Below are 27050 nucleotides of genomic sequence, written 5' to 3' on the forward strand. Positions count from 1 at the left end.
CGTTCTCTAAGTCACCCCTTCATTTCCACCCTCTCACGCTCATCACCCACTCTCTCAGTCACCCACCTTCCCTCCTTCATTCTCCCAGCTTTGCAAACAAGAAAACGCTGACACACAGCATGGGCTCACGGGGGACAGGTCCTCAGCGAACCTTTCTCTAAGTGTGGGTGTGACTGGTGGAATGAATGAATGGATGATGGTGGGACCCAGTGAGCGTGTGAATGAATGAGTGAGAGAGCCAACGAGCGAGGGACCCTGCCACCACTCACCAGGCCACTTGGGAAGTTTGCCGGAGGCCCCGCCAGCTGCCGGGCACTTGGTGGGGGACATCTCATCCTCTGGAGGGGAAGAAGCTGGGGTTAGAGTTAGGGTGAGGAGCACCCCGGGGACCTCCTCCCTCTGGGTCATCAGTCCCTTGAGTATGCCAAGGGCAGAGCTGACATGGGCTGAGTGTCCCCAGGTGCTGACCTGAGGCTGTATCCTACTCAAAGATGTCTTTCTTTGGCTGGCTGTACTTTTAAAATTTTCACCAGTGTTTCAGAAATCACAATGCGTATGCTAAAATCAAGATCTCCAGGTTCTGCTGGCAATTCAGATCAGGCTGCATTAAGCCCATTTTCCTGCCACGTAGCAAGCTGCTGAGATTTGACACGGATTCTCCTGTCGTTCCCCTCGCCCACACTGCCATGCACCCACCGCCCAGGACACCCTGTCCTGTTTTGCACATATACAACTTGCCAGTCCCTGCAGGCAGCTCTATGGGTGGATCTTGTTGTCTGAGGCAATTCCTTCCCCCAGAACCTTTAGTTCTGTTTTCTGTAACTCTCAGAGGTCAAGTTGATTCCTACCTGTCAGGTTTGCACGGGAGGTCAGGGCTGGTTCGGGCATGCTGGGGAGGTCAGCGGCAGATGGGGCAAAGGGGCTGGCGGAGCCTGGCCGGTCTGAGGACTTGGGAAGGCTCTGGACAGCAGGCCCGCTGGAGGGGGGTGTTTGGCTGGCCGGGGGCATCTCACCTACAGGAGATGGGAAAGGAGTATAGAATCAGCTAGGAGCCCACTTGGGTCACCCCTTCCCTAAATAAGGCTGTGGGGCTGGGGGTCTGAGGAAAGTGGATGGGAACTTCCCAAGGAAGTCATTTCAGGATGGAGTTGAGGAAAGAGCTCTGGAGTTACAGCTAGTTCCTGGAGCCTTGGTTTTCCCATCTGTGAAATGAAAACAATCATTTCATAGGGAGCTTAAGGGCAAATGCTACCAGGCACTTTCCCCACTATGTGGTCAGAGCTTGTTTACCTAGATACCCAGAACACTCTCTTGCTCCTGGGGCAGTATGCAAAAACTGGTGAGGACCTTCAAAGGAAGCTCTTGAACTGAATGGAAACATCCCCTAGGTGCATTCTCTCTCCCATCCCTGAGAGCCCAATGCATGCCTTCCCTTAGACAATCTACAACCCTTCAATGGGGCAGGTCAGCAGGGACCATTTTGCTGACCTGGAAACAAGACAATTCAGAGAAAGCAATGCAAGGATGCATACCAAACTGTTCACAACGGTATACTAAAAGAGTGAGGGGGAGACTCAGGAACTCTAGTAAGAATCTCTTATTGTTTGGCTTTTTAATTAGCGTGCAATGATATTGTGATTTTAAAACATAATAAAGTTGTTTTTTTTTTTTTTTAAAGAAGGCTTAGTGAGGGAAAGTGACCCAAAAAAGGTCACTTAGCCATTTGGTGGGTACCTGGTCCACTCAGACCATGTTGTGGAGCTCTGCTCCTCTGCTTTGATTTTTGGGAAATGGGGACAGAGAAGGGTGTTCTGGGGAAGGAAGATCATGAGAAGGTGCTAGGCTACACCTGTCAAATACCTGGGTGGGAGTGGGGCGTGGGGAATGGGATACAGGAGCAGTCAGGTCCCAGGCAGAGCAGGTGGGGAGCTCAGGTTCACACACTCACTTGGGTAGATGAGTATACTGGAGACCCCTGTCCCAGTCCCTGAGATTGGCCAGAGCCCCTGGGGCAGAGTGGAGAGAGTGGGGATAATCTGAATGTTTCCTGCGGGAAGACTCAGGCAGCTCAACAAGGAACTGGAAGGGGGCGCTGTAAGAGACAGAGAAGGTGATTTTGGATTCTCCATTAGAATCTTTTAAAATATATATATATATATTTCAATTATCTAGAAAAATTATTATTATTATTTTTGGCAGCACCGCACACAGCATGTGGGATCTTAGTTCCCAGATCCCTGGTCCAGCGATCAGCCCCGCCCCCCTGCAATGGAAGTGCAGAGTCTTAACCACTGGACCATCAGGGAAGTCCCTTCATTAACATCTGAGTTAATATCTAGTGGGAAAAAAAGTGAAAGTGTTAGTCGCTCAGTCATGACTCTTTGTGACCCCATGGACTGTAGCCCACCAGGCTCCTCTGTCCATGGAATTCTCCAGGCAAGAATCCTGGAGTGGGTTGCCATTCCCTCCCTGGGGAACCCGGTTCTCCTACATTGCAGGCAGATTCTTTACCGTCTGAGTCACCAGGGAAGCCCCAGTGAATATCTGACTCCCTTATAAAGGGCTGGGGTGGGCCTGCCCTTGGTGGCATTGCTGGCACCCACAGAGAGGGTGCTCAGCTGATAGCTGATGGAAGCACAGGGCTGGCGGGTGACTTCCCTAATTGGAGGGGATCCCCTGCTGCATCTCCCAGGGATGCGTTTCCTCCCAGGCATATTCTCCAGCACAGACTGAGTGGATGGGGACCCGAGGACCGGACTGGCTGGGACAGATGTGGAGGAGACACTGGCAAGGGGAGGAATTCCATCCCTGCTGCCACTGCCACTCCTGGGGCACCTCCAGGGAGCGGGGAAGCCCACCCTTTTGGAGCCCCTAACATACCCGGGTCCTTCAGCCGGGTCTGGCTGGATGCTGGCTCCGTGTTGAACAGAGCAGGAGGCGGCAGGCAGGGCTGAGCCAAGCAGTCACTCACTGGCCCCACCAGGAAAGTGCCAGTCACCACAGGCATGGTGAGGGGCTCGGCTGTGAGGAAGGGGGCGTGTTAGAGGCTGGGTGAGATCTGGGTGGAGGGGGTGGGTGGTGTCTGGAGGGGCCTTCTTGGGGGTGGAGGAGGGCAGGGTGGATCTCTCTGCTGGCAGTGGAAGGAAACACCTGTCCTCAGGCCTGGGTGAAGCTGGTTTCAATTCAGCAACTGCTCTGGGCTAGGCAGTCCCCAGCCCCAGCCTCCTCTTTATGACTGGGTCCTGAGCTCTTCCTACCATGGAAACCTAGGGGCAGGCAGACCTGTTAGCCCAAGCCCCTGTCACGCTCTACAGCCAGTCACCGAGCCCCTAGGGACCCTAAGAGACCCCAATACTGCCCATCAGTCTGAGGCAGAAATTTATCTCCTCTGTTAATTTGAAGTCCTTGGAGGGTGGACACTTGGCTCCCCCATCAGACTGGGAGCTCCGTGAAGACGGCGACTGTTTCTCCATCATCTTAGCGGGCAGGACCCCTGACTTCTCCATCACAATAGTGTTTGCTGAGGGCAGGGACCAGCCTTCCTCCATCAGACTAGGAGGCTTTCATTCCTCAATCTGTTCCCCACAGAGAGGCTGGTCTCCCCAGCTTTGCAAAACCAATCAAGTGAGAAGGGAGGGGAAGGGAGGGGAAAGGAGGGAGGGGAGGAAGCATCTGGAGGGCGGTGGGGTGGGGATGGTGAGCATGGAGGAGAGGCTCACTGAGGCCTGGGGCCTGTAAGGAGGGCAGGAGGACACTGGGTAACCAGCCGATCCGAGGTGACTACAATCTGCAAGGAGACGTGCGACCTGCAGGCGCAGTGGAACTAGGTGGTGGGGGTGGGGGGTGCGGGATCTCAGCTCTGCCTCCGAGTTAAGAGGAGGGAGGCATCCTTTGAGGGGCTTTGTAGGAGGAGTGGAATCTTCCAGCAGTCCTTGAACTTCAGAGCAATGGGCTATGGAATCATGATCTCGGTTTGAATCCTAGCCTTGCGTCTCACTTGCTGTGTGATCTCAGACAAGCAGCTTCGCCTCTCTGAACCCTGACCTTCAAATGCCAGTTTCTGTGTGAACCTGAAGGGGCCCCCACTTTCCTGCCCACCTGTCCTGCTCACCTAGCTTCCGGTGCTTCAGATCTGCAGGCAGCTCCTCTGGGAAGGCTACAGAGAGAACACCATGGTCATGAGCCCCAGGGTAGGGGTGTTCCAAGGCCGGAGGGGTTCACGGGCCTCAGCAGGCCTTGCCTTAAGTGACTGGGAAGTGGTCTTGGGGTCCCTTTCCCTCCCCGCCCCCAACCATTTCTGCCCCTACTCATCGGCTTGAGCCAGAACCCCATCTTGAAGCACCCGGGGCAATGAAGCACAGGGGGAGGCGGAACCACAGAGGGGACACAGAGGAGGTTTGTTTTGTTTTTAAACTTTACTTGGCAGCACTGCAAGGCTGTGGGATCTTAGTTCCCTGAGCAGGGATCGAACCCTTGCCTCCGGTAATGGAATCATGGAGTCTTAACCACCCGAGTGCCCGGGAATTCCTAAGAGGAGTTTGAGTTAAAAAAAATAACAATAATAATGATAAAAAGAAAAAACAACCTGCCTTTGGAGCCTTCCTAGCTGTGTATATCTGCCTCATAGCATCTCTGAGCCTTTGACCTCTCATGTCTAAAACGGGGGGCAGTGATTCCCACTTTGCAGGAGTGCATTGGAAATCAGTGAGTGAGTATTAAGCATGAGAGAAAACCCCTATGTGTCCCTTAGCAAGAGGCTGATGGAGCAAATTATAGTTCACCCCCCTAAAAAGAACTTGGACACTGAAGGACGTATGGAGTGGTACTGGTATCCGCAATTTACCTTGAAATGCTCCAGAAGTAACATGGATGGATGGGTGGGTGGATGAATAGAGGGATGGCTAGAGACACGTCAAAACGATATAGCCAAACACCAATGGTAGAATATAAGTGGTGGGTATTCGGTTGCTTGTAATACAACCCTTTCCCCTTTACTGTATGTTGAAGTTTTCCATAATAAAATATCAGGGGAAATGTTTATGAAATGAAAAGAAAGAAATAAGGATGGAAGGAGGGAAGAAGAGAAAAAGAGAAAGGGAGAGAGAAAGGATGGGAGGGAGCGAGGAAGGAAAAGAAAGAAGGAAGGAAGGAAGGGAAACTCCGTGAAGGCAGGACCATGCGCTTTCATCAGTGCCACAGAAATAACCTCCCAGACTCGTTACACGAAGCAAGCCAGGCACGGAAGAGCGGAGGTGGTCACTTGCATGGAAAAGTAGTTTTTAAGAGCTGACTTTTAGACAAATAGAATATTTCTTCTTCTTCTTCTTCTTTTAATCTTTGGGCCACACTGCACAGCATGTGGGATCTGAGTTGCCTGACTAGGGATCGAACCCACGCCCCTGCGTTGGCAGTATGAAGTCCTAACCACTGGACCCCCAGAAAAGTGCCTGAATAGAATATTTCTAACAAGACCAAAAGGGAACTGGCAACACAGGTTGTCTTCAGAGAGGGAGAATCAGGGACTGGGGGAAAAGGGTGGGAGGGAGATTTTTCCCCACTGAATATTCTTTGCACGTTTTGAATTTGTATGTCATGCACCTGTTCACCTGTTCAAATTCAATAAATAGGTTCAGGGCTTATACATGATCTGGCACATAGTAAGCACGTGACCAACTGTTATGCCCATTTTATGGAAATTTTCATTCAATGGATAGTTATTGAGGTGCTCCTGCATGCCAGCCACATGCCAGGTGCTGGGGATGAAGTGATAAGTAAGAAGGACAAGGTCCTCATAGTGGGGGAACTAAGCAAAGGCAATAAATAAAATAAATCCAGATTGTGACAAGTGCTACAGAGACAAAGAGACACAAACAAGGTGAAAATAGGTGAGGTAAGTTATATGGAAAGCATAGTCAAGGAAGGCTTTCAGGAGGAGGTGACATGTTGGCCAAGACCTGAGAGATTCCCAAGCCCATAATGGGAATAAGTGGTGGCAGTGTGTGTGGGGGGGTGCATCTCAGAGAGCGAGAACAGCAAGTGCAAAGGCCCTGGGGCTGGAAAGGACACATGGGTTACAGGAATGGAAAGAAGGCGGAGTGACTGGAACAGAGACTCACAGTGAGTTTGGGGAGATGGGAAGCACCAGGTCACACGGGCCTTGTGGTATGTATTTTGTAGCCACTGGAGGGTCAGCGTGCATGTGTGTCAGTCGCTTCAGTCGTGTTCGACTCTTTGCGAACCCATGGACTGTAGTGTGCCAGGCTTCTCAGTCCATGGGATTCTCCAAGCAAGCATTACTGGAGTGGGTTGCCATCTCCTCCTCCAGGGGATCTTCCCAACCCAGGGATTCAACCAAAGGAGTCTCTGGCATGGTAGGCGGATTCTTTACTGCTGAGGCATTGGGGAAACCCTGAAGGTCAGCAGGGCAGCAATATGATCTGATTTGTATTTAAAAGCCCATGTTGGCTGCCAGGTGAGGGCAGATTAAGGAGGCAGGGAGACTGACTAGGAGGCTCAGAGAGATGCAGGTACTTGCCCAAGTTCACACGGACTATAAATAACAGATCCAGGACTCAAACCCAGGTCTTGCTGGGGAAAAACTGTGCTTGAAGAGCTCTTCCTTAAACAGGGGGTGACAACTAAGGATGAAAGAGAAGCCAGACCCCAGAGATCCACTTGGACCCCAAAATAGCCAGGGTCAGAGACCCAGCAGGAGAGGGGCCAGTTGATCCTGGGCAATCGGCTTCCTCCCTGTGTCACTAGGGAGCAGGGGTGAGGGGAGACGTGGGAGGACGCCCAAGCCCAGGCCGAGCAGACAGGACTCATGAGGAAAGCAACTGGGAGCCGTCCCAGATTTTAGAGCCAAGGCAGGGCCAGCAGGCAAGCAAGGCTGGGTCAGATCACAGAGTGGGGGTGGCGGGGAGGGTGTTGGGGAGGGACGGGGCGGGGGATAACTCACGTCTTTTCTGACTTTTCTGCCCTGCTTCCTCCAGCACCTCCACACTCTCGCTGATCATTTCTTCCAATCCTATGTGCTCGACTTTGGGGAAAAACCAAAGATACCAACACATAGTCAGTGGACATCCAAGGTGAGGCCCCACTGACACTCCGCTGGGAGGGAATGTGATCATTCATTGAGGGGTGGTCCTCGGGTATTGCAGTGCTCCCCCAGGAACAAGGAAGGAAATGCAGGCTGAGCCAAGAACTGCCCCCCACCCCCCTGCCAAGGGACAGTTAGGGAGTTTGAGATCACATGTACACACTGCTATATTTAAAATGGATAACCAACAAGAACCTACTGTATAGCACACGGAACTTTGCTCAATGTTATGTGGCAGCTTGGGTGGGAGGGGGCTTTGGGGGAGAACGGATGTATGGCTGAGTCCCTTCACTGTCCACCTGAAACTATCACAACATTGTTAATCAACTGTACTCTAATATAAAAAGTGAAAGTGAAAGTCACTCAGTCGCATCTGACTCTTTGCGACCCCATGGACTGTAGCCTGCCAGGCTCCTCTGTCCAAGGAATTCTCCAGGCAAGAATGGGTAGCCATTCCCTTCTCCAGGGGATCTTCCCAATGCAGGGATCAAACCTAGGTCTCCTGCACTGCAGGCAGATTCTTTACCGGCCGAACCAGCAGGGAAACAAATATAAAATAAAAAGTTAAAAAGAAAACAAGAACTGGTCAACTTACTGAAAATGTCTTTGCTCAGGCCCTCCAGCTGGGTGTCCTGGAAGACGTACTGGTCCAATTCCGCTGCCCAGACAAGGAAAAGCGTCATCAATCAACTATTTCTCACCAAATGCTTATTGTACGCCTGGCCTTGGACTGGGTATCAGGGAACTGTGACCCTTCGGACTTGGCAGACACTGGGGTTCAATAAATGTGTGCTGAACGAATGATCAAATGAGTGAAGGGACACTGAACCTTCCTGGGCTCTTAATCGAATTAAAGGGATGATATATATCCATGCAAACTTTTCTATTTCTATAAAGTAGTACATTGCAGCATAGCAGACTTGTCTTGAAAGTGAAGTTAAAGTCACTCAGTCATGTCTGACTCTTTGGGATCCCATGGACTGTACAGTCCACGGAATTCTCCAGGACAGAATACCGGAGTGGCTAGCCTTTCCCTTCTCCAGGGGATCTTCCCAACCTGGGGATCTTCCCAACCAAAGGATCAAACCCAGGTCTCCCACATTGCAGGCGGATTCTTTACCAGCTGAGCCACCAGGGAAGCCCAGAGTTGTCTGGAGTTTGAGCTTCAATTCCAGCTCTACTCCCCTAGCCCCCACTAGCTGTACTATCTTGGGTCTACTTAACCTCTCTGGGCCCCTATTTCCTCATCTGTGTAATGAGAATAAATAGTACCTATAACTCAGGGATGGATGGTGAGGATTGGAGGCTCTGCATTTAAAGCAATTAATACAGTAGCCAGAACACAGTAAACACTCAATAAAGTGAAAGTGTTGGTGGTTCAGTCGTGTGTGGTTCTTTGCAACCCCATGTGCTATAGTCTGCTGGGCTTCTCTGTTCATGGAATTCTGCAGGCAAGAATACTGGAGTGAGTAGCCATCCCTTTCTGGTTAATTACATGAAGGGGAGCATGTCTTGGAGCCAATGGAAAGATAGCTATCATAGTAAGAGGTAAGAGGAGGGCGTATTTTGGGTTGGGGTAATCAGGGAAGGCTTCCCAGGGGCAGGGATCCTGGAGCCAGACCTTGAAAGATTGGGAGGCAGAGTCTGAGAGATGAAAGTGGGGGCTTCCTGGGTTGTGGGGACAGAGTAGGGAAAGGTGACTAGAAACTCTTGAGATAGATGTCTTCAGTAAAAGTTCCATGTTGGGGAAAGTTTGGACTTCGTTTTACAGGCAAGTGGGCTTCCCTGGTGGCTCAGAGAGTAAAGAATCTGCCTACAATGTGGGAGACCTGGGTTCAATCCCTGAGTGGGGAAGATCCCCTGGAGAAGGGAATGGCAACCCACTCCAGTATTCTTGCCTGGAGAATTCCATGGACAGAGGAGCCTGGCAGGCTACAGGCCATGGGGTCGCAAAGAGTTGGATATGACTGAGCAACTCATACTTTCACTTTACAGGCAGTGAAAGTGAAAGTCGCTCAGTCGTGTCCGACTCTTTGCGACCCCATAGACTATACAGTCCATGGAATTCTCCTGGCCAGAATACTGGAGTGGGTAGCCTTTCCCTTCTCCAGGGGATCTTCCCAGCCCAGGGATCGAACCCAGGTCTCCCGCACTGCAGGCAGATTCTTTACCAGCTGAGCCACAAGGGACAGGCAGTAGGAGCCATAAAAGGCTTCTGAGTGAGGGCATGATGGTGGTGATGGTGTCGATGGCAGCGGTCGGGTGGTACCGAACACTTGCTGAATGCTTATTGCAATTCTGTCCTAAATGCGTTACACACAGAAACTTACTCCGTTCTCACAGTCAGCCCACAAGGCAGGCAAGATTATTATTCCCATTTCACATGCGTGGGAGCCACCGTAGTGCTTCGGGATGTCTCAGAAGACTGCAGGCCCGGGAGCACAGATTGGAGGAGGAAGCTGCCTCCTCCGCTTGCTCTCACTTCCTGTGTGGATGCCCCGAAGGGGGAAATGAACCCTAAGTGATTTGGAAAGAAGCCCAAACCATGCATTACTGACTCCAGCTCTGAGGGACTGTGAATACTCTCAGGCCTAAGCATTTCTACTTCTTCCAAGGAAATTCGCAGGTAGGAAAGGAAGAAGGTAGGCTCTCAGCTCTATAATTTTTGAGTCACAGTTTCTGCTCCTTTCCACTTTCTGCCTGAGAAACCCCATGAACAGAGGAGCCTGGCGAGCTACATACAGTGCATGGGGTCGCAAAGAGTCGGATGTGACTTAGCAGGTGAGCATGACGCTGAGTTAACTGTGTGTTGGGGAGAGACTAGCCATGTTCACGCCAGACCTCTTAAGTGATGTGATTCTTGAGACGCCAGTAAAAGGGCCACTAAAAACAGCTGAGCAGGTTGTTCGCTGTGCAAGGTGCCCAGCCGAGAGGGCACATGGGCGCAGGCATCCAGCCTGAACTTTAGCCAAGTTGTTACTCCTTTTATTTTCTTATTTTGACTTTTTCTTTGTTTTTAAAATTTATTCATTTTTCATTGAAGGATAATTGTTTTTCTGCCATACATCAACAAGAATCAACCACAGGTATACAAAAGGCCTCTCCTGCCCACCTCACACCCCATCCCACCCCTCTAGGTTGTCACAAAGAAGTTGTTACTTCTTAATAGGGGCTGCATCCTGAAAAGAAGATGAGGCCTTGTTTTCCTAATCCAGAAAAGCCTGTGTATGATACAGTGGTGAACCTGGGAAGGAGGGATTCTTTACCTCACTCCACCAGAAAAAAAAAAAAAGGAAACATCCCTCCCCAAAGAGTTCTGCCCTTGTCTGAAAGCTGTAGGTCTTTTTAAAGCTGCAAAACAGTCTCTCAGCTTAAGCCTTAGCAAACCTCCCAACTCCAGATACTATTGTTCTCATGGTTAAAAGTAAGGACTTTTAAATAAGCAAGACCGAACCTAGAATTTCAGACCTGCCTGCTACTATCGTTAATGCAGCCTTGAGTAGATGCTTTAATCTCTCTAAATCTCGATATCCTCATCTGTGAAATGAAGATATTGATAGGAGCTACTTCCTCTGTTTTTGTAAAGATTCAGTGTGATAACACACACCATGATTAGCAGGCTACAAATGCCCCTCCTCAATGGTAGTTACATTGGCTTCCATGTGTACAAAATGGGAATAATAATCACACCTGCCTTGTGGGATGACTATGAGAACTGAATAAGTTTCTGTGTATAGAGTGTTTAGAACAGGAACTTGCAAAGAGTGAGCATAAGTGTTAGTTACCACCAGACCACTACCATCAACACCGTCATCACCATCATCACCACTATCATCACTCACTCAGAAGCCTTCTATGGCTCCCTATTGCCAGCAAATCAAGTCCTTACTTTCCTGGAGTCAAAGCTTTCACTGCAGATGCCTATCTCAAGAGTTTCCTAACCAACCTTTCTCACTCTGTCTCCTCTACCCAGGAAGCTATTACAAATACTAGAGTAATTTAGCTTAAGAGCTGGGGAGAAAGAGAAGGAGCGGGGTATGATATGGGCTTTGTGGGAAGGAAGGAAAGAAAAGCAGCAAATGGAAGAAGGTATAGAAATGGTGGCAGAAGATGGGGAAAGTTAAATTTATTTGCCTGGTGTTCATCTCCCCTTTTCCCAATTCTCTGTCCTTCTAACCCTCGCTCCCCATCCTTCTTGCTCTGATTTCTGATGGAGGGCCTGTTGGCTCCTGGTGAATGGTTGACATTAACAAAAGAGAAAAAAAGCATCTTTCCCCTCAACTGTCCTTTTTGTGGACTAAGAATGCTTTCTCACCGATATTGGCATAAGCCTCCCTGGTCTCTTCATCACCTTCCATGTCGCACAACAGCCTGCTGAACTGTTCGCAGTTGATGGTGTCTGTGTCAGGCTCTGGGAGGAAAAGACACTTGAATGAAGCTGGAAAGACCTGGGAAGGAGGCTGCTGGGGAAGGAGGGAGAGGCAGGGCGGGCTGGGAGAGGTCCCCACCAGGAGCGAGCCTGGCCCGCAGCAGCTGTCCGTGGTGCTGAGCGGAGCTCCGCGGCCAGCACTTCCCCTGGGTGGTATCTCCACTGCGGGCTGAGGGGTGGGGAGGGCCTTGAAAGGGGCCCGAGGGAGGGCAGCCCACCTGAGCAGAGCTCTATCTCTTCTTCTGTCAGATCCATCCGGTCGTAGAGGTGGTAGAGCTGCAAAGGGTCAGCACTGCTGTTGAGAAGTTCTAAGTAACTGCCTTCTAGAGGCCCCAGCTCCATGGTTGGGCACTGTCCACTGCCTGGAAGGGAGACACAGCAGTCAGCTCATGGGGTGTTGGAAAGATGCAGAGAATTAACATCTACCACAGTTCCCAGCTGGCTCTCTTGGTAAAGGCGAGTGTTGGCAGGAGCCAAAGAAAGTGAACAGAGGTTTCTCATTCAGCGCTATTTATGTGCTTAGGGCAAAGAATATGCCTGCAATGCAGGAGACGTGGGTTCGATCCCTGGGTAGGGAAGATCCCGTTTAGAGAAGGGAATGGCTATCCACTTCAGTATTCTTGTCAGGAGAATTTCATGGACAGAGGAGCCTGGCGGGCTGCAGTCCATGGGGTCACAAAGAGTCAGACACAATTGAGTGACTAACACTTTCACATGTATTTAGGACATTGAGGAGGAGAAGCCCTACATCTTTCCTCTAAGAATCTTTGTCACAGTGGGAAGATGCCCATGATATAGAAAAGGCAAAGAAGTGTAGATTCAGGACATCTCATACCTGGGAGCCAGGGGACCTGAGTTCTGCTGTTAGCACTACCATGAATGATAACAGCTAAGATGCACAGAATACCTACTATGTGCCAGACACACAGTGTAGCACATTTAATTCTCACATCAACAACCATATGAGGAAGGTACTATTACTAACCTCATTTTATACATGAGTAAACTGAGGCTAGAGAGGTGAAGTGGCCTCCCTAAGGTCATATGGTTACCTCCATAAGGGAACCCAAGGCCAACCAGGAGTTAGTTCTGGGCAGTCTGACTCATGGACTTGTATTTAGGTGTTAGGCCTTTCCTGCCTTGGGTGACCTCAGGCAAGTCTGCGCTCCTCTCTATGCTTCAGTTTCCTAATATCTAAATCGAAGGTGTTGAGGCACATTTTCTCTAATATTTTTCATTATTAATTGTTGGAGGACATATCAAATACTTTAGGTTCTATTTCATTTCATCTTCAAAACAGCCCTGGCTCACTCCACACAAAAACTTGTATACAAATGTACATAGAAGCACGTTTCATCATAGCCAAACATGGAAAGATTCAAATGACTGTCAATGAATAAAGGATAAACAAAACGCGGTGTATCCATACAATGCAATAGTTGTGGTTGATCAGTCACTCAGCCATGTCTGAGTCCTCGCAACCCCGTGGACGGCAGCACGCCAGGCTTCCCTGTCCTTCACCATCTCCCAGCGTTTGCTCAAACTCATGTCCATCAAGTCAGTGATGCCATCCAACCATCTCATCCTCTGTTGCCCCCTGCTCCTCCTGGCCTCAATCTTTCCCAGCATCAGGCTCTTTTCCAATGGAATAGGATTCAGAGATAAAAAGGAATAAAGCATGGATATATACTTCAACACGGATGGAATTTGAAAACATGGTAAGTGAAAGAAGTCAGACATGAAGGCACATTTTGTATGATTCCATTTATACAAAAGGAACAGAACAAACAAATCTTTGGAGATAGAAGGCAAATTCATAGTTGACTACATTTGGAGGAGACTTGAGGGGAGGGAAATGGGGAACAACTGCTGGTGGTTATGAGGCTTTTTGGGGGAAAGGACGAAATGTTCTAAAGTTGATGGGGGATGGTTGCACCACTTTGTGAGTACACCAAAGTGGCCATTGAATTGTATACTTTAAATGGGTGAATTGTCTGAAATTTGAATTATATCCCAATAAAACTGTTAAGAGCAAGAGTGGTGTGGGGGCTTCCCAGATGGCACAATAGTAAAGAATCTGACTGCTAATGTAGGAGATGCAGGAGACACAGGTTTGATTCCTGGGCTGGGAAGAGCATCTGGAGGAGGAAATGGCAACCCACTCCAGTATTCTCGCTTGAAAAACTCTATGGACAGAAGAGCCTGGTGGGCTACAGTCTACAGGGTCACAAGAGTTGGACAGGACTGCAGGACTGAACACAGCACAAAGCTGTTAAAATGAAACAAAACACTGGCTCTGGGGGGTAGGTTTTATGGTCTTCCCTTTGCAGATGAGTAACCTGAGGCTCTGAGGGGCTCAGCAGACCCCTGATGCACAGCTCTTGCTGGCTGGAGCCAGTGTGAAGCTCCATCAGTGTGGCTCCAACGGCCCTGCCTTCCCCCCAGTTTTGGCAGTCTATGATTCCATGATCTGTTCACTTCCCATTGCTGCTGCAACAATGTGCCACAGGGCTAGTGTAGCTTAAAGCAACAAGTCTTACTCCCTCACAGTTCTGGAGGCCAGAAGTCTAAATCAAGGTGTTGGCAGCCTTGGTTCTTCTGGAGGTTCTAGCGAGACACCTTTCCTTGCTTCTTCTAGCTTTGGGAATTGATGGCATTCCTTGAATTGTGACTTTGAGGCCACATCACTCCATTCTACGCCTAAGTGCTCACATCATCTCCTAATCTGCATTTGTCTTAAATGGACATTGATTTAGAGTCTACCCAGATAAACCAGGCTTCCCTGATAGCTCAGTTGGTAAAGAATCCGCCTGCAATGCGGGAGACCTGGGTTCAATCCCTGGGCTGGAAAGATTCCCCTGGAGAAGAGAAAGGCTACCCACTCCAGTATCCTGGCCTGGAGAATTCCATGAATATATTAAAGAGTACCTTTTGGAGAAGGGGATGGCAACCCACTCTAGTATTCTTGCCTGGAGAACCCCATGGACAGAGCAGAGCCTGGTGGGCTACAGTCTATGGAGTCACAAAGAGTAGGACATGACTGAGCAAATTTCACTCACTCACTCAGATACACCAGGACATCAGTTCAAGATCTTTAACTTAATTACATCCACAAAGACCTTTTTTTATTCCAAATAAGGTAGGACTCAACACTCTAGGGGTTTTATGTTGACATATCTTTGAGGTGGAGGGGGAGGTCCAACATTCAACCCACTATACTTGGGATGCAGATACATGCTAGAAAGAATTAAACGAAGCTTCCTGGAGGAGGTGAGAAGAGCAATGGCCAGAAGATCCAAGACAGGCTTCCAAGTGCCCAGCCTGGGCCAGAAGAAAATGGAATTGAAACGGGAGGGTCGTGAGAAAATACACACATGCAACTCGCCACCACCACCCAGGTGTTCTTCTTCCTTTCACTCATCAACAGCTCTCATTAGCTCTGAAGGGTCTCAACACAGACCCGGATATCACAGAGAATGAACTTTCCAGTCCAGCGAGACGCCCTGGCCAGGGCTGACTGTTTATAATGGGTTGGGTGGGGGTGGCAGGAACCCAAACATAGCAGGCTTGTGTTAATGACCCAGCCAACCATGACTAGAGGAAGTGGAACTGAAAGATGGGGCCACCAACTCTCTTTTCTCGGAGCAGGGCCAAGGCTGGGGGGTGGGGGGAAGGTCTTCACTTCTCCCAACAAGTCCTGGGAGCCAACCAAGCAATCTACTGTGCTCTCCAGGGTGGTGAGAGAAGAGCTCTCTGCCCCAAATCTTGCCTGCTGCCCTGCTCCCATTTTCAGTCTGCAGTGTTTATTGACAGCCTACATTATAGCTAGCCATTTGCCTCTTTCTCCAGACAGTGAGATCTGGTAACAACAGATCCAGACTAACCCCAGCAATTCCATGAACAAAATGTGTGACTTTAGTCAAGTCACTCGTATTCTGAGTTCTCCCACAAGGACTGCCAAGGACCTTCAGGCTCAACCTCCTTCAAGCTACAGAGGAGAAGGTGAAACCCTGAGACAGGCTGTGCCTTGCACAAGGCCCTAGAGTCTGCTGGTGGTGAAGCCTGCACCTAGCATAAGACTCCAGTCCACGCTCTTCCCTGCCAAGCAAAATGGATCTGATCAACTAAGCACCCCCATTTATCTAGGCTCAGGAATAGGGACCAGGTCCTATCACAGATGGGCAAAGGAGGGAAATGCAGAGGGGAGGAGCCTGAAGAAGCCTAGCTTATTGACACACTCAGCTGCAAACACTGGACACCAAATGTAGTCTAATACCAGGGAAACACACTGACAGCAGAGAAAGAAGGAAAATCCTTTGAGCTTTGGAATCAAACTGCCCGATTCTGAAATCACTCTTATCTACCAACTCACCATAACCTGGAAAGTTCATTTTTTAGATCTCTTGGAGCCTCAGTTTCCTCATTTTTATTTTTAGGCCACGTTCGCAACTTGTGGTATCTTAGTTTCCTGCGTGTGCGTGCTCAGTTGCTCAGTTATGTCCAACTCAGTGATCCATGAATTGTAGCCCACCAAGCTCCTCTGTCCATGGGCTTTTTCAGGCAAGAACACTGGAGTGGGGTGCCATTTCCTCCTCCAGGGGATCTTCTTGACCCAGAGAATGAACTAGAGTCTCCTGCATTGGCAGGGGTATTCTTTACCACTGAGCCACCTGGGAAGCCCCTTAGTTCCCTGACCAGGGATCAAACCCAGGCTCCCTACCTAACCATTGGACCACCAAGGAATTCCCTCAGTTTCCTCACCTGTAAAGTGGTAGTTCATAAGGATTAGGTGAATTAATTCATGTAAAGCCCTTAGGAAGGTGACTGTCACTTAGTAAGTGCTTAAGGAATGGAAGCATAGCCACACACAGAAAGCACAATAGGGGTGGTGGCTATGATTATTGTTAATTCACTTCTGACTTCTGCAAGAATCACTGTGGATGCTGACTGCAGCCATGAAATTAAAAGATGCTTGCTCCTTGGAAGAAAAGCTATGAACAATCTAGAGAGCATATTAAAAAGGAGAGACATTACTTTGCCAACAAAGGTCCGTCTAGTTAAGGCTATGGTTTTTCCAGTGGTAATGTATGGATGTGAGAGTTGGACTATAAAGAAAGCTGGGCACCGAAGAATTGATGCTTTTGAACTGTGGTATTGGAGAAGACTCTTGAGAGTGCCTTGGACTATAAGGAGATCCAACCAGTCCATCCTAAAGGAAATCAGTCTTGAATATTCATTGGAAGGAGAGATGCTAAAGCTGAAGCTCCAATCCTTTGGCCACCTGATGTGAAGAACAGACTCCTTGGAAAAGACCTTGATGCTGGGAAAGATTGAAGGCAGGAGGAGAAGGGGATGACAGAGGATGAGATGGCTGGATGGCATCACCAACTCAATGGACATGAGTTTGAGTAAACTCCTGGAGTTGATGATGGACAGGGAGGCCTGGCGTGCTGCAGTCCATGGGGTCGCAAAGAGTCAGACATAACTGAGCACTGAACTGAACTGAACCTCTGCAAGGTTGATAAGGAGGTCTTTTCTCTTCCATTCCTACCTTACGACATTGTGAAGCCAAGATTCCTGTTCTTTTGCATAAGGGGATCCCACAGCCTCCACAGGAGCAAGTAAGCCCTAGAATCAGCAGTGCCACCTAGAATGTCTGCTCTCAGACATCCCAAACATACATATCAGCACCTCCCTGCATCTCTGAGACAAAACCCACACTGTACACACTTCCTCTTGAATAGACAAGGATTTGCAGCTTGACACAGATGTCTGCTTCCAGCCCCCAGTCTGAGTTCACCAAGAGCCCTAGGAAGGAGGCCCACTTGACCAAGGAGGATCCTCAAACACCTTGCTGAAATGACCTGTCCAAGGTCATCTGGTTGGAAAATTTGACTTTGAATCCTGGCTAGGAGACCTTAGGCAAATGACTTAACCTTTAGGAGTATCAGCTTTCCCATCACTAGATTGGGATATGATACTTTGTAAGATCATCAAAGGCCAGGAAGAGCTCCATGTGGTATGCCAGACACACCAGAGGCCATGCTAAAAGGAAGCCCAATCTACTGGGAGCCTGAGAATCCAGGCTTTCATTTTAGAGCTCCCCACAGTACCATACTGCCTCCCATTCATGCTGAAATCGACTTGGCCTGCGACCTGCTGGTGTTCCCACAACCATGTTTCCTGTGTCTCTATATGCTTAGGAAGCCCTTCAGAGGCTCCTAACTGGGCTCTTTCTTCCCTGTGCAATTCCAGAGGGGCCTGGAGGCAGAGGGCCCTGACCTGCAAGGGAGAGAGTCCCCTACAGATCCCCCAGCACAGGCCAGAACCTCCAGGCGAAGGATCCTGTGAGTTCAGGAACCTTCCATCTAGCTCACCTATCCCTCACGCTCCAACACATGGCAACCCCTCTCCATCAAAGGAAAGATGGCACACAGCTAGAATTCATTGGTGCCTCTGAGTGCCAGGCATCAAATGACATGTTTATAGCTATTATCCTATTTAGCTGAACTCACACAGTAGTCATATGTCTTTCCATTTCTCAGATGAAGAAACAGGCTCAAAGAGAAGAACAATGAACTGGGTCCTGCCTGAAGCAGCTGCCTGGCTCCAAATCTCAGCTTCTTCCAGGCTCTTGGCAAAACCCACCCCTGGCACCCCTGGGAAGGTGCCTTCACCTGGCAGCACACTGAAGCGTGGGTAGCAAGATGATTTCTCCTTTTGAGAAGCTGTTGGGGGCGCAGCTGAGGAGTGAGCTGTGTGTTTTTGGTAAAAGGGCAGTATTTTTAGAAGGTCCTCTTTGGACCCACCCTTCCCTTTGGGCCACCACCATCTACATCCAATTTGAGAAAAAGTTCCTAATCCTTTTGCCACCAAAAGTCCCTTTGGGGGTTTGTTTCCATCCCCACTTCACATGACACCACAGGTTTCGAAAGAACATACACACACAAGTGGTTTTTGAAATAAAGCTTCATTTCCCTCTTCCCCAGAGGGAAATCAAGCATTACCAGAATGTTCTAGCTCAGATATTGATATTTAGTTTTTACAGTTCTTCTGTGCTCTATCTTGGCTGGGGAGAGTCCTTTTTTGTCTGGGGATGGTGATAGATGTGCTCTGTTTATTTTCTTGTATCAAGGGTCACAGCAGCTCCGGGAGACTGATATCATTGTACCCATTATACAGATGGTGACAATGAGGTGGTGATAACTCAGTTATCAGTTGCTTTCTTCCCAGAGAGGGAGGTATATCCTTGAGGATCTGAGGAGACACTGAGAAGCAGAAGTTTTCAGCACTTGAAAGTTTTCAGCACTGCTCTGCACTGTGATGAAAGAGCAGGAGAAGAAATACTTCCCTACTTGTTGACTGTGAGCTCCTCCCAAGGAAGAAGTGGAAAATCTCTGAACTGTGTGTCTAGAGACACAGGTTTGAGTTCCAATTCTGCCTTTGATCTTGAATTACTTTCTCTACCCATCTTAGCCTTAGTTTTGCCAGCTGGGTGTGGAAGCCCACTCAGACAAGGCATTTAGGGGTTCTAGATTCCTCATTGCTTATCAGCTTTCCTCCCTGCCTTTCCCCAAACCCCGCTAACACCACTCTGCCCCCAGCTTCATGATAAGCTGCTTCTGGATGCCACATGGTGGCAGGAAGCCAGGAGCCCAGGGTTATTTATCTACCACAAGCAGCTCCCAGTCAGCATCTTAGTGGATCAAACAAGTTCCTCTTTTCCTCTTGCACCCTACAGGCCCCAGATAAACTCGACAAGACACATTGTACTTTTTTCCTCTCCAAATCTGTAAAACAATGATTTACTGAGCATCTCCTATAAGAAAGTCACTGTGCTCAGTTCTCTGAGGGCCTTAGAGAGGTTTAAAACACAACCCCTGCCAAGAAGCTTGCAGTATAGACCTGGATGATGTTTTAGAAAAGAGACAAAATGTGAGGATAATGGTACAGTGGTTAAGGGTGCAAGCTCTGGGTTCAAACTCCAGTTCCATGCTAACTGGGTGACCTCAGATAAGTTACTCAGCCTCTCTGAGTTGTGGAATCTATTGCTCTTAGGTCACATGATGTCGACCTCATTAGACTGCAATGCGTGCATGTATGTGTGCTCTGTCACTTCAGTCATTTCTGACTCTGCGACCCCATGGATGTAGCCCCGCCAGGCTCCTCTGTCCATGGGATTCTCCAGGCAAGAATACTGGAGTGGGTTGCCATGCCCTCCTCCATGGGATCTTCCCAACCCAGGGATCGAACCCAAGTCTCCTGTGGCTCCTGAATTGCAGGAAGTTTCTTTACCAATGAGCCATCAGGGAAGCCCTCATTAGGCTGCCATGACTTGCCTAAAGTGACATATCCACGAAGTACTACTAAGATGTTTTAAATTCCAATATGGAAGCAGCAAGGTGTCACCGTACAAGTGACAAAATTAGAAAACTGGACAATGCCAAGGGGTTGGTGGGAGTGGATGTTTGTGGGGCCACCTGCAGAACAACCTGGCACCCCTTAGAATACCTAAGGCTGCAGAGATCCTACAATTCAGCGATTCAATTCTTGGATATATACCAAAGAAATGCCCGCACAACTCCATGAGGACACCCATTGGAAGTTGCCCACCACTGGTACTGTTTGTGGTGACCAGGAGTGGGAGGCCACCTGGGTGTCTGCTCCTAGGGGAAGGATGGTACCAAGTAGCTGCTGCAATCTGCAGGGGATGATGCAGTGATTAGAAGCCACAGTCCAAATGCACATGGAAGCAGATCTTAACAACAGTACAGAGTGGAAATGTACAAAGCAGAGTGAGCTCTGATAGCCCTGTTCCAGATGTACAGAGTGACATACAGGTGCAGAGAAAAAGCAACACATATTTTAGAACACACGCCAACAAAAGGATACACCCCGAGTGCATTAGAGTGGATGCCCAGGAAGATGAAAGAGTAACAGGGAAAGGGGAAATTAGAGAGATGCCTCGCATGGACCAAAGATCAGACTGTACTGCAAAGTAAAATGTGTAGTTAACTCAAGGTTGGAAAAGGTTCCTGAAGTTTAAGAGAAACAAAACCAAACCAAAGATGATGGAAGCTACCTGGGAGCGGGGGTATGTCTGTGGCTCACCAAACAGGGCCTGACACCCACAGATGTTCAAATAAAGGAAGAAAACTGCACTCCTGCCACCCATGAGAAAGCGAAGGACTTGGAGATGAACAGGGAAGAGTGGGCACCGTTGGTAGAGGAGGAAGCCCCAGCCCTCTGGCCCCCGATGCTGGTCCAGCAGGGGCGACCCAGGAAAATGAGACAGAGAGGACTTCCGGAAACTACCGGTGTCAAGACTTTCACTTCCTGGAGGGGCTTGATGGGGTCACAAGAGTCAGGGAACTAGATCCCACAAGCTGCATCTAAAAGAGCCTGCGTGCTGTAACAAAGGTTGAAGATCCCACATGCTATAACCAAGACCCTGAGCAGCCAAATAAATAAACAATTTCTTTCTTTTTTTTAATGAAGGGTGCGTTAGGCCTATCGACCTAGGTGTTTTGTTTCCTAAGACAATTTGTGTGTGTATGTGTATTGTTGCTGTTATTGTCCAGTCACTAAGTCGTGTCCAACTCTTTGTGACCCCATAGACTGTAACCCACCAAGCACCTCTGTCCATGGGATTCTCCAGGCAAGAATACTGGAGTGGGTAGCCATTTCTTGCTCCAGGGATCTTTCCCGACCAGGGGTGGAACCCGCGTCTCCTGCTTGGCAGGCAGATTCTTTGCCACTGAGGCGCCAGGGATGTGTGTATGTTATCTGTGTGTCTTCACCACCATCACAATGTCTCCATAGACAGTACACGACTAATCGTTGCCAAAGTCCCCATCACTTCCCACTGCATTCTGCTGGGTCCTATTTGGCACAGTGATGACCCCTCAGGCATTTGAGTTGGCTTGGAGGCCTTCTAAGGTCACTTGTCTCTCTGATCTGCTGGAAAGATGACGGCTTGGGATGGATGGGTGATTGGGAGAGGCAGGACTGGATTCTGTCCTGCCCCATAGGGCAGGATGCACAGGAGGGTGTCTTCTAACAGAAAGGCTTGGAGGAGACTGGCCCTGAGAGCCCAAGCTGGCCAGTTCCATAAAGGAAGGAGCAGGAAGCCTGGGGGTTGTGGTGTCTGGGTGTTGGGTGTGTTCCCCCAGCTCTGGTGCCAGCTCCGCCTGAAAAAGGATTAGGAAATAAGCTGTCTGGGGGACACAGGGCACCAAGAGCTATTCTCCACTGTACCCACCTCACCCTCCTCAAGGACCTTGGTGGCTCCACCACAGCCCCCCAGCCTCTCTGCACCGAGACCAGCCTGTGTCAGGATACAGGGGTCTTGGAGCAGGAACGCAGGAAGTGGAAGCAAGATTGGCCCTGCTCCTGGCCACAGCGCTTCTCAGCAGTTGGAGGGAGCGCAGAGGAAATGGGCTGGCGCAGCCATGGAGACTGCCATGTTGCCCACAGACTAGAGAGAGAGGAGCCACACACGGAGTCATGACTGAGATCGGGGCCCTGCTCTGCATCTGACAGACTCCGTGACCCTAGGCAAGCCCCTTTCCCTCTCTGGTGCCCAGTGGCCTTGCCTATTAAATAAGAATGTCATGCTAGAACGTGCGTGCATGCTGTCACTTCAGTCGTGTCTGACTCTTTGCAACCCCATGGACTGTAGCCCGCCAGGCTCCTCTGTCCGTGGGATTCTCCAGGCAAGAATACTGGAGTGGGTTGCCGTGCCCTCCTCCAGGGGATCTTCTCCACCCAGGGATCGAACTTATGTCTCACCCCTCTGAGACAACTTGGTTCTGCTTTTCCCCATGTAGGGCTTGGAAATCTCCCAGAAGACTCCACAGAGACTACCTCTGAACCTTTGAGCAAGCCACCTATCTTTTCTGGACACCCTGGGGGACATCTACTTTATCACAAGTTGGAAAATCTTGGAACTCGAACAAGACAAGCTCCGCTGATTTGTGCACCTGTAAATGGCAGTTATTGGGGTCGAGAGGCCCAGGACAGGGGGAAGGAAAGGGGGAAGGAGGAGAAAGCTTGAGAGCTACAGCCAGGGGAGGAGGGGGACTCCATGGTTGTCCAGAACACCAGCCTCCTCCACCTCCGCGTGGCCTTCCCTCTGCATGCCCCAACCTTCCCAGCTACAGTCAGTGACCCGAAAAGGAGTCCAACAAGCTTTTCCTGGAAGAAAATCTGAGCCAGGTGCTGGGGCGGGGAGGGGAATGAATAGCCCGTGGCTGCAATGAACAACGCCAGGCTCCCAACTCCAGTCCTAACCCCCAACTACATGTGTGTGTGCTAAGTTGCTTTAGTCGCGTCCGACTCTTTGATACCCTGTGGACTGTAGCCCCGCCAGTCTCCTCTGTCCATGGGACTCTCCAGGCCAGAATACTGGAGTGGGTTGCCATGCCCTCCTTCAGAGGATCTTCCCCACCCAGAAATCGACCCCATGCCTTTTATATCTCCTGCATTGGCAGGTGGGTTCTTTACCACTAGCGCCACCTGGGAAGCCCAACATGGCCCCTAAGCCAGCATCAGACACTTTGCTGGGTGTTGGAGACTCCAAGAGAAACAAATTACTTGCCAACCCTGGATGCCAGCCTCTGACGACAGCTAGCAAGCTGGGCTATGAATTGAAATCACCTGAAGCGGGTGCTAAACACACAGCAGCCCATATCTCATCCACTGAATCTGGGGTGGGGTCTGGAAATCTATACTTTTAAAGAGCACCACCCTTGGGCACCCCTTCCCCCAAGACACACATCCTTGCCTTGGGGTGACTGAAAACTAAGATAGGCTTTATTTCCAAGGCAGCCCGAATTTACACTTGCTGAGAAGTTTACACTGGCAAGTTTACACTTGCCTTTCAGTTTGCATGGCTCTATGGCTTTTCCTTCCTCCATGGGAAACTTCCAGACTCTGCATTTCTATAACCATTCTACTTCTTCCCAGCTGGAAACCCTGGAATCAGGTTGGTCCCCAATTCCTACATATTTCCTTCCAAATTCTCTCAGCACAGCCCCCTGACCTAGTACCCCACCCCACTCCCAGCCTAGATTGTTACAAGAGTCACTAGGTCTTTCTACTAACCCACAGTCTCCCAAACTTCAAGCATTCACCTGCCTCCTTTACAATTTTTTGGCCATATCTGCACACCACCTGTTGTATAATTTACCTAAGCATTTCCCTTAAATCAACATAAAAAATCCCAAACATTTATTTTAAAAGAAAATTTTCTGGAATTGAAAGTAGCAACGCAAATGGATAGGTGCATGCAAAAGTTTGCAGCAGCACTATTCACAAAAGACAAAAGATGGAAACAACTCAAGTGTCCATTGACAGATGAATGGATAAGGAAAATGGCCACACAGTGGAATAGTATGCAGCCAGAACAAGGAAAGTTCTGACACATGCCATAACAGGGTTGAAACTTCAAGATGCTATGCTAAGTGAAAAGAGCCAGACATAAAAGAACAAATATTGTATTAATATAATTCCACTTATATGAGGCACCTGGAGTAGTCGAATTCATAGAAACAAAAAGTAGAACGGTGGGGACTTGCCTAGCAGTCCAGTGGTTAAGAATCCACCTTGCAAGGCAGGGGGTACAGGTTCAATCCCTGGCTGAGGAACTAAGATCTGACATGCCACAAAGAAACCAAGCCTGTGGGCATCAACTATGGAGTTTGAGTGCTTCGGAGCCTGTATGCCACAACTAGAGACTCCATGTTCTGCATTCCCTGCATGCCACAACTAAGACTCGACACAAATAAATAAATATTTTTTTTAAAAAAACATAGTGGTAACCTGGTGGTTACCAGGGGCTGGGGGCAAGGGGAGAAGGGGGAGTTAGTGCTTAACAGGGACAGAGTTTCAGTTTGGACCATGAAAAGTTTGGGAGATGGATGGTGGTGATGGCGGCACAACATTGTGAATGTGCTTTATGCCACTGAATTGTACACTTCAAAATGATTTTCTTGGTAAATTTTATTTTTAAGAAAGAAGAAAACTTTCTCTCGCTACCTTGTATGAAAAACAAAGCAAAACCACTATCTCACTTGCCAATGAAAACAAAACATTATCAAATTAATGTCAGCTGCCCTTCCACTTTGTTAAAAACAAACATTAGTATTAGACTGCTGCTAACATGCCTACTCAGGCTTCCCTGGTGGCTCAGACGGTAAAGAATCCACCTGCAATGCGGGAGATCTGGGTTCAATCCCTGGGTTGGGAAGATTCCCTGGAGGAGGACATGGCAATCCACTCCAATATTCTTGCCTGGAGAATCCCCATGGACAGAGGAGCCTGTCAGGCTATAGTCTATGGGGTCACAAAGAATTGGACACGACTGAACAACAAAGCACAGCACAGCAACGTGCCTACTCACAAAAAAAGGAGGATTAAAAGGGAAACAGAAAAGCACCAATGTCTTTCCTATGAGAACCAGTGTCAATCAAGATTTCTTGAGAATTGTCTTTGGACCACGGATCATCTGCGGATTCCCTGGGGGTTCAGCGGTAAAGAATCTGCCTGCCAATGCAGTAGACACAGGTTTGATACCTAAGGATCAGCCCCTGGAGAAGGAAAGGGCAACCCACTCCACTATTCTTGACTGGGAAATCCCAGGGACAGAGGAGCCTGGTGGGCTACAGTCCATGGGGTTACAAAGAGTCAGACACGACTTAGTGACTAAACAATGTTGGATCACATATGTGTCAAAGCCTGTGGAGACATAGGGGGTGTGAGCCCATGATGACCTCTCAGATCTCTCTATACAATCCCACTGGAACCTGTGAGGGTTACACCTGGCACATGTGTATTCAAAGTGCTCTCGTGCAAGGCAGGAAATCATCAGGAAAGCACTCATATCTTATCCGTCTCGTAGATACTTCTTGGAAGCGAAAGTCACTTACCCAGGGGGACTGCTGCCAAGTCTGAAATCCAAGTCTGTGAGCTTCACCCTCTTCCTCAGGCCACCCCCTCCCCCAACCCCACCCCCCGGATCACCCAGGACTGACCCCTGGCCTTGGAGCAGGGGTCCTGTGCTAACTTTCTGATTCTACTCTTCATAAGATACTAGAAGCCAGGTCCCTGCCATCAGACTTTGCTGTATCAGCAAGCCTCCCTCTGACTAGCCAGGCCCCGCTCTGCACTTGTGGAGGCTCACACCTTTGCCCAGGTACTGGATGGGCTCTCAGGGGACCTGGATTCAGATTCTGAGTCTGCTAACAACTTGGCCACGGGGTCTTTGACAAAACTCCTTGGGAAGTCCCTAGAGGTTTGTACCATGGAGAAGGTACAGCAGTTGGACCACATCAGTGCCTTTCAACATATGTATGACCTCTGGACCCCTGAGATAGGAGACACACACACATACACATACACACACACACACACACACACACACACACACCATAGGACCTCTAGACCTCTGAGATAGGAAATACACATACACACTACACACACACACCCCATATGATCTCTGGACCCCTGAGATAGGAAATACACACACACACACACACACACATACCGTAGGACCTCTAGACCTGTGAGATAGGAAACACACATACACACCACACACACACACACACATACCTCTGAGATAGGAAAAACACACACCATATTACCTCTGGACCTCTGAGATAGGAAACACATACATACCACACACACACACACATACACACACCTCTAAGATAGGAAACACACACACACACACACACACCCATAGCCCGTTAACCTGCTATTGGGAGCCCCAGGGCAGATCCAGCCAATGGGATCTGGGGGCGTGGCCTGGGACCCCACCCTCTAAACAGCTCCCCCACCCTCTCCGCCCTCCTCCGGCTGGTGATTCCCACGTGTGGGAAGTCTCGGAGCCCCTGGCTCAGTTGTCTTTGAGGACCCTTCCCTCCATATTCTGGGACCTTGGAGACCAGGTCCTTGCCTGAGGCAGACTGGGATTTAGAAAGCGGTTTTCTGAGGTCTCATCTTCATCTCCACCGGCCCTCAAGCAAGAAGCACTAATTTCTTTAGCCTTCGGACTGGCTGGGAATGGCATTTCTTTGGGGAGAGCGGGGAGGCATATCAGTCTAAGACATCTTGCCAAATTTAGGAACACCTGGCTGCCACTGGAGGTGGGGCACTTCTATCGCCTCCCATGTGTCAGCTAGGGTGGAGAGAGAAGCTGCGGGACTCAAGGGAGAACCGCGGGTATTAAGGGTCCTAGGCGTGGTGGGAGCCCCACCCCAATCCCTCTCTTGGGGGCCCTTTGTTTCTCGCCTTAGAGGACGTGGCTTAGGACCCCAACTTGCCATAGAGATGCCAACTGTCAAGCACAGCCCGGGAATGCTCCTGCCCCCAAAGATGCTAAAAGAGAAGTGAGGATCCGTCTAATCCGCTGGTTAAAGGTCTCCTCATAGACCCCCGCCCCCACCCCAGCACTGGGGACCCCACTAAGAGGACCGGGTACCCAGATTCCAGAGTCAGAGCGGGAACGTGACTTAAGAGGGA

The 27050-nt window shown here is 49.5% G+C and overlaps 1 protein-coding gene across 5 annotated transcripts in view; it reads right to left on the minus strand.

Moving 5' to 3' along the window:
• Positions 1–27050, minus strand: part of CIITA (class II major histocompatibility complex transactivator) — a 54776-nt gene that overhangs the window by 14663 nt on the left and 13063 nt on the right. For 3 of the 5 annotated variants that reach the window (XM_055409488.2, XM_055409489.2, XM_055409490.2), the window contains exons 2-10: positions 11747–11890; positions 11415–11510; positions 7695–7757; positions 6959–7039; positions 4112–4156; positions 2881–3021; positions 1949–2092; positions 849–1013; positions 270–338 (exon numbers count right to left, since the gene is read on the minus strand). In XM_055409488.2, the coding sequence (XP_055265463.2) occupies positions 270–338; positions 849–1013; positions 1949–2092; positions 2881–3021; positions 4112–4156; positions 6959–7039; positions 7695–7757; positions 11415–11510; positions 11747–11890 (948 nt within the window). The remainder of the gene's footprint in view (positions 1–269; positions 339–848; positions 1014–1948; positions 2093–2880; positions 3022–4111; positions 4157–6958; positions 7040–7694; positions 7758–11414; positions 11511–11746; positions 11891–27050) is intronic. The other 2 variants (XM_088833240.1, XM_088833241.1) reach the window with 2 other exon arrangements.

This window comes from Moschus berezovskii, chromosome 27, assembly GCF_049115385.1.
Source record: "Moschus berezovskii isolate FMDL1 chromosome 27, NW_MosBer_1.0, whole genome shotgun sequence".
NCBI classification, from domain to species: domain Eukaryota; kingdom Metazoa; phylum Chordata; class Mammalia; order Artiodactyla; family Moschidae; genus Moschus; species Moschus berezovskii.